The sequence below is a fragment of the Typopeltis vanoorti genome, chromosome 3 (genome assembly GCF_054136105.1).
Source record: "Typopeltis vanoorti isolate ZY-2024b chromosome 3, IOZ_Tvanoo_1.0, whole genome shotgun sequence".
NCBI classification, from domain to species: domain Eukaryota; kingdom Metazoa; phylum Arthropoda; class Arachnida; order Uropygi; family Thelyphonidae; genus Typopeltis; species Typopeltis vanoorti.
In genome coordinates this window covers 66,178,566-66,193,249 of record NC_143551.1, presented here as the reverse complement: position 1 = coordinate 66,193,249, position 14,684 = coordinate 66,178,566, and the positions used below count along the sequence as shown (strand labels likewise).

At 36.3% G+C, this 14,684-nt stretch overlaps 1 protein-coding gene across 1 annotated transcript in view; it reads right to left on the bottom strand.

Annotated features, from left to right (window-relative positions):
* cv-2 (crosveinless 2-secreting protein) overlaps window positions 1-14,684 on the bottom strand; it is a 112,611-nt gene that overhangs the window by 19,652 nt on the left and 78,275 nt on the right. Inside the window, exons 13-14 of the mRNA XM_090415676.1 lie at window positions 12,058-12,230; window positions 1,009-1,172 (exon numbers count right to left, since the gene is read on the bottom strand). Coding sequence (XP_090271802.1) covers window positions 1,009-1,172; window positions 12,058-12,230 — 337 coding nt within the window. The remainder of the gene's footprint in view (window positions 1-1,008; window positions 1,173-12,057; window positions 12,231-14,684) is intronic.

Below are 14,684 nucleotides of genomic sequence, written 5' to 3'. Positions count from 1 at the left end.
CCAAAGGCTTTGTCTATACCAAACATGCTATGGAGGCTTTCTATTTATTCATTTAATTATATATTTTCATGCAGATAACAATTCATTTTACTGTTTATGAACTAACATAGAATTTTCAGTTCATTTTAGTATCCATTTACATACTTATATCATGTGGCCTCAGCAATTAATGGGATTCTCGCTTCAGAAATTGTCTCTTATGGTAAAAATATAAATAATTGAAATCACAAACACAAAATCATAAATAAATACAGGAAGGAAGAACTGCTCTTGTTTGCCACTGAAAATGAATAGCACTTTGATAAATATATATTTATGAATTATAAAACACATTGGTATAAAGTAGGAATTTCAGTTATTTGTGAGGTTCGTGTCATCGCCAACCTAGATGGACTAAATCCTCCTGGTGGAAGGGCCAACAATAATGATAATTTTCAAATATCATGAATCACAAAGGAATATAAATCCCTGATGCTTGACATTTCTTTAAAGACAAGAAAAATTATAATCCTTCTTCTAGACTGCTTTAAGAGATTTGGTTTTGAAAACCAGGATATTTTAGTATATCTTGGTTCCTCACTGTTAATATGTCCCTGTATCATATTTCAGGTGCTGTCTGTTTTTACATTCAGAGCTTATTATGATAAGGACAGAATTATCTACACCACTATAAATTTGAAATTAATCTATAGTTGTTTAGAAATAAACAATTCATATATACATGCCTATGGTAGGAATTCTATTTATGTGGTTGAAACAAAAGATTCATTCTCCTTGACTCAGAATGTTGTACAGCTTGAAGAAAGGAAACCAAAATAGCAGAAGAAAATTAAAAGTAAAGATCTGAAAATATATGCATCATCAAAACTGGTATAATTCTGCTCAACAAATGGTTATGATGGTTTGTGTTATCAACTCGCCATTTATTATCATTTGTTGAATTAGTTTGAGCTATCTATTCTTATAAAGCAAATAAATTATTCTAATGTTTTGATGCAGATAGATTACCTGAAATATGGTAATGCAGCAACAACAAGATGACAAGATCGAAAAAGTGCTGATTTTAGGATATTGCACTCTTTGATGGCACGTATTCTAGTTTCCCAGTTCTTTCTGCAAACCGACTCGCCACGAACAGGCTGTGGACGTGAACATCTTTTCATCCGTCCCACCTACAAAAATAAAGATAACAAAAAAGATATAATTATAAAAAGCCTTTGGCCACTATTGTGATTTGCATGTTAGAACTTAAGTCCACTATAAATAAATAAAAAATTGGAGTATGTAGATGAAAATGTTTAAAACAAGAAAAAACTGTTCATTTAAATGAAATGTTGGAATATTCAGAGGTATTCTATACTATAATTTCAATACTGTCATATTGATTTTGTTAGTTTGAAATTCTTCAATATTATATTATGTTTTTTTTTGTTTTTTTGGTGTTGCTTAAGGGTGAAAGCTGGATAATGGGAAGGAGACTGCCACATGGCCATACTTATGCACAGGCACATGAGGCTCTAGCTGGGGGGGGGGGGCTCTGAAAAATCAAGCCAATTTAAGGACCATAGGGAGAGTCCCCAGAGCACTCTAGCACCTGAGGTCCTGCCCACCTTGGGAAAAGTGTAAGTATGGCTTCCACATACCCTTTTAAGAAATATCGAAAGGCAACCAGTGCTGCTGACTTATTGTCTAATCCTCACCTTCTCTTGGTGCTCCCTGTTAGTCATTATCTACCTGGATACTGAATGAATGAGGATGGGTTGGAAATTTGGGATTAGTCAACTAAATTATATCTTATTGAGTTAAAATAAAATGATGGTCAAACATGACAGAATTTCATAATGGCTAAGGGCACTGCCTTAAACAAGGACTCTGATGGAGTTTTTTTTTTTTTTTCCATAGGGACCAGAGCAAACAGTGAAGAGTCAGCTACTGGAACTAATTCCAAATCAACATCAGCAGTATTCTAAATTGGCTCCATCAATGGAAAAGAAATGGAATTAGCAGCAGAACTGGATAAGTACCATATTGACAGAGTTTGATGGATAGACAGAAAAGATGTGGTGTGATAGAGATGTTTAATTTAGTGAGGGAATTTTAGCAGATTAATACAGAAGGGAGTAGAAAAAGAATAGAAGTTGAAGGGAAACAAACAAGATGCAATCACTGGAAGTTGTGCAAAGATATGGTGAAAAAGAGTGACAGAAGTAGATTTTTTATGTGGAGAATTGTGAGTGAGTAAACATTACCAAAATGTGTTCTGAATTCTGGCATTGTTAAGAATTTTAGGGCTCAGTGTGATAAATATCTTGCTGGTTGAGTAAATCTCCCATAATGACAGAGTAAGCAGCAGAGGCTCAGGTGGTAATAGTAATAAAATTTTCCTGCCTTGGTAGCTCAGATACTAAAAGTTACTGATTGTTTACAGCTGTAGGTTCAAATCCTGATAAGGATTTGACATAAAGTACAAATTTAGGAAAAAAGGTAAAGTTGCAAAACATAATGTCAGTCAAAATTTAATCTTGCTCTCATGGGAATTTTGAAGGACCATAAAAAATTGCATAATTTTGGTAGGAAAACATAAGACTTGAGAGGCCATTATGTTTCATGTGTTATTATATGTTATGTTTTGTATTTTATTATTATTATTATTCAGGCCTCCATGGAGTCAAAAGACTCATCGCAGGAGGTCCTTTCTAGGAAACAAAGTCTAATCATACCACTCCTTAAACCCATTGACCATTCTCACTCTCACCACTCTATCAGGCAATGCATTCCACGGTTCAACCACCCTCCATGCAAAGAAACCACTCCTCACCCTCTTGCTCACAGCTTCCTTTCGTAACTTCCAGGGATGGCCCTTGTCATCACTCCTTCCAGCTGTTCAACCAAGTGAAGAACTCCCCCCAATGTCAACCCTGTAACCACCTCTCAATAGTTTAAAAGTCTCAATCATATCACCTCTCCTTCTATCTACTAAACCCTGCAGTCCACATCCCCTCGGCCGATCCTCATAACTAACATTGTACAATCCTGAAACCATCTTTGTTCTGCCTCTGTACTCTTTCCACAGTTAATTTATCCCCTTCAAATCCTGGGAACCAAATCTGAGAACAACAGTTTAAGTGTAGTCTGATCAGGGTCTTATGCAACGGAATGATAACTCTTTTATCTCTGCAGGTCAGTGTCCTTCTCAGTATTGCAGCAATCCTTTGTATTACCTTCAACGTGTCCCCTGAATTTCAGGTTTCTATCAATCATCAACCCCAGATCTCTTGTCTCCCCTACTTCCTCCAGTACAACTCCTCCAATAGAGGATTTTATGTTTTATCCACTTCTTATTTTCTGCTTAACTGCTTATGTGTAATGCTACTACTAGATGACTGAGTCAGTTTATGTGTGCAAGAGAAAAAACCTGGGCATTCAGAGGAAAATTAACCCTATTATAGCCAAGACCAACTGGCTCAGTGCTGGGGGGGGGGAATATATATATATATATATATATATATATTTTTTTTTTTTTTTTTTTTTTTCGCTATGATAAAAATGAATTAAAAAGAAGGGCTATGATGACAAATGATTCGATGCGTAGGCTATGTAGAAGGAATGGTTGTGAATTTTTGGATGTGTGGAGTGAGTTTGAGGGAAGATTGGATTTGTATAAGAGGGATGGCCGACACCTGAATGCATTTGGTATCAGGAGTCTGGAAAAACTAACTGGCATGAGACCTAACACAGAGTCAGGGAAACTAAATTATAAAGGGAGGAATAGTGTGAATGTGAGTGTAAGAGCAACAATGGTATATAACTGTGTTAATGACGGGAATGGGCTTTGTAATGGAAATGTTGACGAGGCGACAACGATTTCTGGTTTGTGTTCGTCTGGTTCGGACTCATCATGTGTGTGATGATGAGTCTCTAATGCCTTACACATGTAGACAAAGATATCTACATGTGTAGGCATTAGAGAAGAATAGAGATCTGCAAGATGTCCAACTGTGTCAGGCAGACTGCAAACAAGAGTATACAAAAGAACATACAGGTAGATTATTGTCTGTACACAAATGCTAGGAGTATCAGAAACAAAGGGGGTAGAGTTTGTTGCTTTAGTCAATATGTTGCAACCTCAGACTGTAGGAATTACCGAGACCTGGCTATCGGAATCAGACCTACTAACTGGTATCGAGTGTCATGGGTACAGTATTTTTAGGAAGGATAGAGTGGATAGGAGAGGAGGGGGGACATGTTGCTAATGATATTGGATGACTTAAATCCAGTTAGAGTTGAGATATAAAGAATGTAGTAATACTACTAACAATATTTCAATTATATTAACAAGAGGGTGTGAGTAGGGGAGTGAAAGGCAGGTTTTTTTCATGCAAAGTTGTGAGTGATTGGAATGCCTTGCCTGAGAGTGTGGTGTCTGCAAGGAGTTTGAGTGTGTTTAAGACATGGTATGATGAAATGTGTGTGTGATAAAAGGACCTCCGAGATGAGTCTGACTCCATGAGGTCTTGTTTAATAATAATAATAATTTCATGTGGCAGGGAGTTTGAAGCCATCTGGTGTGAGGTGGAATCTAACAAGACAAATTATAGTGGGGTGTTGTTACAGACCTGGTGGATCAGTTGCTGGTGATGAAGAAATGCATCACCAAATAGAAAAGGTGAGTGCGAAAAGAGTAATCATAATGGGAGATTTTAATTATCCAAATATTGATTGGGTAGCAGTAGAATCTCACGAGAAGAATGAAAATGCATTTTTGTTGAGTTGTTGGACAACTTCCTCAAGCAGCATGTGACAGAAGGAACTCAAGGTAAAAGAGTGTTAGATTTGATTATAGTGTCAGAGGGCATTTCAGTTAAAGATGTAACTATTCTGCCTCCAGTTGCTGACGTACTCATTTGAGAAGTGACTAAGTTTATGAATGTTCAATTCAGAAAAGGTTACATGCTGTCCTACTCTGTAGTTCAAATGACCAACTGAGGAGTATACCGAGTTCAGTGGAATGGGATTGGTTGCTGGATGGAAGGAATATCGACAGTGCATGGGAAGCATTTAAACAATACTTAAATGATGCGATATCAGAATGTGTCCTGAGAGTTCGAAGAATAAACAGAGTAGGAGTCAAATGGATGTGTAATCTTATTAAGCAAGAGATTCGTAAGAAAAGGACGATGTGGAAAAGGATGTTATAAGCAGCAGGCTAGAATAGTCACAACTGTTGTATGGAAAGCAAAGTCTGATTATGAAAAGAAACTGGCTCTGCGTGCTAAAGACAACCCACAAGAATTCTATCGATATGCTGCAAGTAAAAGAAAGAATGAATATGAAAGAATAACTCTTCTAAATCCAGATGGTGTGAGGGTTACAGATGCAGAAGAGGTTGTTCAGTTAATGAGTGCCCATTTCGTTAAAAGCTATCAACCTGGTGAACGCAACATTGAGCTCACTGTTACCTATTCATTAGATTAAGAAATGGAGGTATGTGAGGCTGAGGTATTAGAGCTGTTGCACAAACTGAATAAGAATTCAGCAATAGGGGCTGATGGAATATCAGCGCATGTGCTAAAAGAGTGTTCAGCTGAACTGGCCATTCCTTTGACCAGTGTTAGATCTTGAATGAGGAATTTTCATTAAAAAATTATTTCATTCAAGATTTAACAAGTATAAAATCACAACTAAGAGATGCTTGTACTATAGGAAGGAAACAAATTGTGAAAGGGAGCATAAATGAATAACTTTAACGTGAAGTACAAAGGAAAAATGAATTTTGTCTAAATAGAAATTCCGTTTTGTAAGTTGTAGCGATCAAAATGTATTGTATGTGAAATGTATATCCAGTGTAAACAAAAGGTCCAAGGGTTGCGTGCTAGCCACCCAGTTTAGTGTAATGCCTGAGGCGAAGGCTTATGCAGAAGGCGAATTGAGCTCGCGTTCCCCGAAAAGAGTGCTCCTAGAGGAGAAGAGTTATGACGAAACAGCTTAAGGGCACTAGGGAAAGTGCCGTGTGAAGATTTCTGCAGGAAAAAAGAGGGCACAACGGAAATAGAATAAAGGAGGATTCGCGTGAGCTTCAATCTCTCTCGAGTTTTGTTCCTGTTCTCGCTTGGACCTGAGGTTGCTGACCAATAGAAGAAAGTACTACGATATCGGATGGCGAGCTCTTCCCCGTGAATGCTTGATCAGTACCGGACAGGCAGTATGCGAGATGTCGGCATCCACTGTTTCGGGGCCATCGATAGAAGTTCTATTGGAATGAGGCAGCGGAAAGTTATTTCCCAAAGGCGGGAACGCTGACCAAGGTGACCCATAAAAGATTGAGACAAACGCTAGCATTGCCAAGTGCAGAGAAAGGCCTTATCAGATGAACAACATGACCTCCGCATTGACGCAAACTGATGGAAGTGCAGAGTCTTATCCAACAAAAGAAGACAGACCAGGTGGAGATGGTAATCAGACAGAGCGATGGTAACGTACACTTATTTTCCAATAATATTAGAAGGAAAGGTGAATCAGTTTCCAGTGGAAGAGAAATTATGGACAAATACTTAGGGAACTTTGAATAACTAATATGCTTAGCGATTTATTGGTGTTTTCATTGGACTGGTTATCTGAAAACTTAAGCTCATGTGTGTGACCAAATTAATGTGAGGAGCTAGAATTGTGGATAGAATCTGATTTAAAATTTTGTATTGTGAATGTTATGTGTATCATTGATTAACTTAGAGGCTAGAGTTGTTGATAATTTATTAGAATGTTCACTTGTATTCACCAGTTCGATTTAGTGTTTAATTAATTAAATTCTTGTGTGTATTTGAATCTAATTGTAAGTACTCTAAGATCCTAATAAATATGTTTTGTTATGTAAACCTGAGTGTTGCCTGAGCATGAGACCAACTTATCACTCATAAAATTTGAACCTATGCGAGGGGAATAAGAAAGGGGAATTTAGAACGTTAGAGTCACGACTGCAAGCTAAGAATTCTATAGATGCTGTAGAACTTTAGTAAGATAAAATAGGCGTTAAGATTCTGGGAAGGGCTCTCTGAACAAAGATTCTTCTGTCCTAGGACTCTGACTGGCGCAGCTTTAAAAAACAAATTTGTCAGTGCCTGAAAAGGAGATGGTCCCAAAAAGAAGGTCTAGAGAATTCACTCTTAGTTGGTGGCTAATTTTCACTTTCATAGGGAAATTACAAAAGGGTGATTCGGAGTTTAAGGTTAGAAAATTCTGGAAGGGATAGATCACAGTATAGGGAAGGAAATTACATTAATGAAAGCATTAAGATTTTTAGAGAAAACAATGTCGTAACACCAGGCTGTTTAATATGAGTCTCAGAACAGGGAAGATTCCACAGGAATGGAAGGAATGTATGGTAATTCCATTGCACAAGGGTTGTGCAAAGACCGATGTATCCAACTATCAACCAATTAGTATCTCAGGAGTGGTGGTGAAGATTTTGGAAAAAGTGGTTAGGGCCTACATTCAGAAATGGGTTGACAGTGAATATCTACTTTGCAATGAACTACATCAGTTTACTAAGGGAAGGTCATGTTTTAGCAACGTGCTCACATTCTATAACAATGTTACCATTGAACTAGACAAGAGGAATGGATACACCATGATACTTTTGGATTTTGCTTAGGCTTTTGATAGAATACAGCATGGAAGACTGCTGCATAAATTGGAGAAAATGGGTTTGGGTTATACAATATTAGCATAGATAAGAGGATGGCTGATTGACAGATATCAAAAAGTGGTATACAGGGGATCTGAGTCTGCAAGGTTTAAGGAAACAAGTGGTGTAGCACAAGGATCAGTGCTTAGTCCACTGTTATTCAATCTGTACATTAATGATATTGGGAAGGATTTGACAAGTGACATACAGTTATTTGCTGATGATGCAAAGATAGGTAGGATAATCAGGAATGCTGCTGATAAAGGATAAGGATGTTATTTTGCCTCTTTACAAGGCCTTGATAAGACCTCACTTGGACTATTGTGCGCAGGTCTGGGCTCCTGGTTTCCATTGTGATTCTGATATACTGGAGAGAGAGTACAAAGGAGAGTGTTTAAAAATGATATCAGCATTGTGGAGTACTGATTATGAAGACAGACTGAGAATTTGTAGACTGTAGACACTAGCAAATAGGAGAAAGAGAGGTGATATGATTGAGACTTACAAACTTCTGAAAGGGTCATACAGGATTTCAACTGATGTAATTTTTCAATTTATGGATGGTGGGGAAAGGACATCCTTGGAAGCTGAGAATGAAGCCTGCCAAGAAGGGTGTGAGGGCTAGATTTTTCTCTCAGAGGGTGGTGCTTGATTGGAATGGCTTGCCATTGGATGCTGTGAGTGCAAGCAGTGTGAATGAATTCAAGAATAAGTATGATAGCTGGTGTGTGTAGTATGTGGCCTCCCTCGATGAGTCTGACTCCCTGGAGGTCTCTCTTAATAATAATAATATACAAGTATCCCTTGATTAATGCGATTAATTAATCTCTCGATGTTTCCGCATATATCAAAATCACATTAATCAAATATAGTAATCAATGGTAAAAATTACAATTTGTCCATGATCGGTTACCGTATTAATAATTCGTTTTTTATGGCACTCTTTTAGGAAAGATAAAAAATGAGTGCAAAGTAAATGTTCAATAAGTGTTTATACCTACATTAGTTGCTGCAATTTTTTATCAAGAGTTGTTTGAGCAGTTTTAGTTTTTTCTTATCAGCATAAATTCTACAATAACAAGGAAAATGACTCTATGCCTTGGCAAACAACTATTCTTCAATTAACATCTTGATCCATATGCATTACTTGCTGCTTAAGCAATCTAAACTGCGAAATATTCCATCCAGTTCTTTGATTGTTATCTTCTTTGTAACCTTATCTTCACATTCCATTTTTTGTTCGTTGTCTTCATATGCATGTTGTTGTTCAGTTTCATGAAGATCGTTGTCACTGAAATCTTTTGAATTTGAATCCAATAATTCTTTAACATCTTCTGCATCAACACCATCAAAACCAAGGTCTTCACCAATTGCAATGATTTCTTCAACACGTTGTTCACAGGATTTTGAAAACCACCTAAGTCATTAGCACATTCTGTCAAAAGGTTTTTTCCAAACAGCTGTCATGCAGATAGAAGACACTTGCTCCCACGAGTCATGAATATTTTCAACTGCTTGTTTAATGCTAAATTTTTTTCCAAATTCTTGGAGTGTAATCGCATTTCTCCCATTGTTGTTTCTACTGCCTTTGAAAATGTCTTTTTAAGAAAATAGGCTATGCAAGTTGCAATGACGCCCATGTCCATGGGTTGTAGAAATGATGTATTTGGTGGGAAAAATAAAGCTTTCACATTCTCACAAAGATCGCTAAGAGAATTTGGATGACCGGGGGAATTATCAAAAGAGCTTTGAAAGCTAAGTTATTTCTCGTGGGAGGAATGATATCATCATGTTCATGACTTTCTTTCTCTCTGCCAGGAAACACTTCGAGAATTGCATGTTTTTACGTGGTAAATTTAAAGGCGCATTAATTGAAACTCTTGCAGTATATAAAGGGATTGTTGCAATTAATTTCACTGTGTTAATCAAATTCCGCGTTAAGCAAGGAATACCTGTGTATTCCTTGCTAATATTATTCAGTATATGTAGATGAAGCATATACTGAGTAACACACCACTGTAACTAAACTAATATGTGGAACATATTTCAGATAGTTAACTGTATAAACATACAAACATAAGAGGAAAAAACTCAGTGTTTATAGATAATATAAATCAGATATTTCTGATAGAAAAAAACAGTCATCAGTGATAATGACTGACAAAACAAGGTAGAATATACAACAATCAATGGACTCTTCGTGTCAAGTATACCACAAGTTAAAAGGATGATATTAGACTAAATCTAAAATAATAGTGGTAAAGATATATTAAAAAATAGATTAAATGCAGTTGTAAGTGATCAGAATTGCTCACACTTTAGGCAATGATAAGATCATTCTGATTTCAATTGGGATAATGCAATAAGACCTTGGAGCTCTCTCTGTAAACAAACAAATATTCATATTTAAAATGGATTAATGAATTAGGCATATCTTTTCAGAGGATTCTATATTCCCATTTCTCATGCAATTGCCAGTAATGGATATTGTATTGGCATTCACCAAGCCTCTTCTCTACTTTGTCTTCCTTTTTTTTTTTTTCCTTCTTGCAAAATCTGAAAATGACACTTGTATCATCTTTCAGATTGTCATCTTGCATGGGACTTGGTAATTAGTAGATAAAGGCTGCTATTCCAAAGAGTTTCTATGAGAATTTAACCTTGGTTATTGGTAGGAAATTGGAGCAATTCTTGATAGAAAAAAGCATAATGCCCCTTATCATGGGGCATTTATATATAACAAATATTCATATTTAAAATGGATTAATGAATTAGGCATATCTTTTCAGAGGATTCTATATTCCCATTTCTCATGCAATTGCCAGTAATGGATATTGTATCGGCATTCACCAAGCCTCTTCTCTACTTTGTCTTCCTTTTTTTTTTTTTCCTTCTTGCAAAATCTGAAAATGACACTTGTATCATCTTTCAGATTGTCATCTTGCATGGGACTTGGTAATTAGTAGATAAAGGCTGCTATTCCAAAGAGTTTCTATGAGAATTTAACCTTGGTTATTGGTAGGAAATTGGAGCAATTCTTGATAGAAAAAAGCATAATGCCCCTTATCATGGCCAAATGGAAAATTCTGTAGAACTTCTTATAGGAGTGCATATTAGAGATATCACTTATAATAGATCCTTGGTGTCCTTATATATATATATATATATATATATATATATATATATAAGGACACCAAGTAATTTTATAAACTTGGTTTCTTTACTCCTTCTCCCAAGTAAGCAAAACAGTTAAGTTTGTGCCTGAAACGTAGTTCAAGTCTAAAGGTAGTGCAACACCAGGGCAACTCATTGTAAAGGTGGGTAAAGCTCTGATCACTATTCTTAGTATTTCCCATAATGTAAAACACATCTCACTAAGAGATGTATACTGTTATACATCTCTTAGTGTTCTGTTATACATCTCTTCCTGCATTGCAGGAAGGATCCACTACAAGATGGGCACCGTTTCGAAGTGTTAGTATGATAATTTTAGTTTTTTGTATAGACTTTTCCAAATTAATAATGAAGAGTTAAGAAAAAACTGCGGCGACTTAGAAATTCTTTTGAAAAATGGTAAACATAAAGATATAAATGCCATGGAACTCTTTGACGAGATACAATCTTATACAGATATTTTTCGAAATGATACTTTGAAAATTGAAAATCCTCTTGATATTCTTAAATATATTGTGTCGAATAATTTATCTTTTCAGAATTTCGCAATATTATTAACTATACCTGTTAGTATAGCAAGCGGTGAGGATTCGTTTTCAAAACTTAAATTAATTAAGACTTTTTTAAGAACAAGTATGTTACAAACAAGACTTGAAAGTCTGGCATTAATAGCTATTGAAAATGATATATGTGAAAACTTAGACATTAAGAATATTATAGATAATTTTGTTAATATCAAAACTAGGAAATTTAAATTTTAATTAATAAAATGTTTTCAAGAACAAATGTGTAATTTAATTTCTTTCTTGTAAATTATTTCCACATGATTATGACAAAAATAAAAATAAATACATAAATTGGCATTTGTGCATTTGTTTGGGAGCGCATATTTCAGCTTTGCAGGCAGGCGACGTCCATCCTGGCACCGGCCCTGCTGTTTTTAATGTAGTGACAGTTATATTCTTGTGATCTTTAGTGTATTTCTGTATTCTTTTTTTTTTCCTTCTATGTTTATGCACCCAGTAAAGTCTTCAAGGGATGAAACTAGTCATGCTATTTAGATAATAAACCAAATATTATACTCTATAAAAACTAAGGAAGAATAAAAAATAGTCATAAATATTTTTATATATGTGATAGCTGGGAAAGTCTTTATCATCAAATATATATATATATATATATATATATATATGACTACTTACTCTCCAAGAATTGCCAAAGTCATCTGGATTTGCCACTACATTCCCTTTCCTAGTAACAAAGTCATCATTGGGATTTCCATTATAATTACCACAAAGCCCACACAGTTTATTTTTGAAGTGAGATGGAGCTGATACCTCCAGGAAACTGTCACCATCCCACAGCACCTTAATACCTTTGCAACAAAAAAAAGTCAGTAATTATAAATTCTGGTATAAGGAACACAAAAGGAAATGATTGTTTCTTTCTAGTTTTTTTTTACATATCAGTATTTCATAATTAATATAAATGCACACACACACACACACACAGTTGTTTCATTGAACAGGAAGCAGCAACTATTAATCTTTGTTAACTTGATAAATAATTTGTCTTTTAATTAATTAAAAAAAAGACCATGATGTGGTGATACAAATCATGGTAAAATTTCTGAATTTTTTTTAAAATAAAAGTTTTGCAAAAAATATTCAGAAGTATAGAGATAGAGCATACATAGAGCATATAACATCAATATAACACCCTGATATAAAGATTTCCTGTTAATCCTTTCAAACTGCTACCTTTTTAAACTTTCATATGAATTAAAAACCTTTTACTGGGGTGCTTAAGGGTCAAAGCTATATAACTGAGAGGAGACCTCCACATAGCCTTTATAGGAATGCAGAGAACCGACCAGGGCTTCTGACCTAATGTCCAATCCTCACCTTCTCGTGGTGCACCCTGTTGGGTATCTGCCTGGATACTGACCGAATGAGGATGGGCTACCTATTTAGGATTTAACCGATCAAATTGTATTCTTATTGGCTTAAACCAATATAGAAAATGATGGTACAACATGACAAAATTTTATGCCGGCTGGGGCCTCGCCCGGTTAAACAAGGCCCCCATTGTTTTCGCCAGGGAACCAGGGCGAACAGCAAAAAGTCAGCTACTGGAACAAATCTGAAAGCACACCCCAACTCAACATCACCAGAGTTAAAGATCGGTACTATCAACGTAAGAAGCCTGAATTGCAAAGAAATGGAGCTAGCTGAAGAATTAGATAAGTACCAGATCGACATAATAGTGGTGACCGAAACAAAAAAGACAAAACTGGTGAGATCTTTCTGAGCAATAAATACAAAATGTTATATTCAGGCAATGACAATCAAGGAAAAGAAGGAGTAGCCATAGTATTCAACACAAAATACGAGGCTAATATTCTTGAATGGCAGGCAGTCTCAAATAGAGTGATGTTAACAAATATCAGAATGGCGAATTGGACAATGAGACTTATATGTGCCTATAGTCCCACAGAAGGGTCTACTAAGGTAGAAGTGGAGGAATTTTTTGATGCTTTAGAAAAAGCAACTGACACAATGAAAAAGAAAAAGTTGGTCCTTGTTGGGGATCTAAATAGCAAAGAAAGAAATGATTGTCAGACATACAAAAATATTTGGGGAAAATTTGGAGAAAAGAGCAAAGCTAATAATAATGGCAAATACCTTCAGGACTGGGGTAAGGTAGTACAACACCAGGACACTCCTTGCAAAGGCGGAGCAAGCTACCAACACTCCTATCTCAGTATCTCCCATAATGCAAAACACATCTCCTTGCGGATATGTCTAATGTTATGCATTAAGCAAAGGGCCACAACCCAGACTAGTTTCGACCTTTACTGAGGTCTCTTCAGTGGGAGCCAGGCCCAAGTGGAGATACCAGGCAGAAGCATTAGCAGGTCATCTCTACCTATAGGAGTTGCCAAATGGTGTGCCACCCTTTTTTAATAAATTACTCTGGATTTAGAGAAAGATGTTGAAAGTTTATTTTTCACTTGGTTAGAGTATAATAAGTTTAGTTTAATCCTTTATCCAAGTGTGAGCAAACAAAGTTTGCACCTGAAAGTATCTTCAGGACTGGGGTAAGGTAATACAACACCAGGGCACTCCTTGCAAAGGTGGCGCAAGCTACCAACTCTCCTATCTCAGTATCTCCCATAATGCAAAACACATCTCCTTGCAGATATGTCTAATGTTATGCATTAAGGGAAGGGCCACACCACTTGGGTGGCACACCATTTGGCAACTCCTATAGGTAGAGATGACCTGCTAATGCTTCTGCCTGGTATCTCCACTTGGGCCTGGCTCCCACTGAAGAGACCTCAATAAATGTCGAAACTAGTCTGGGTTGTAGCCCTTCCCTTAATGCATAACATTAGACATATCTGCAAGGAGATGTGTTTTGCATTATGGGAGATACTGAGATAGGAGTGTTGGTAGCTTGCTCCACCTTTGCAAGGAGTGCCCTGGTGTTGTACTACCTTATCCCAGTCCTGAAGATACTTTCAGGTGCAAACTTTGTTTGCTCACACTTGGATAAAGGATTAAACTAAACTTATTATACTTTAACTAAGAGAAAAATAAACTTTCAACATCAATGGCAAATACCTGTTGGATTTCTGCTCAGGACATGGACTGGTTATTACTAACACCATGTTCCAACATAAAAATGTGCACAAATTCACATGAGAGAAGAGGCAAGGAATAAGAAAAGTCTCATTGACTATGTTATTGTTGATAGTGATGTTTTCTCCCTAGTGCAGGACACCAGAGTGTACAGAGGATTTGAAATTGGAAGCGATCACTATTTA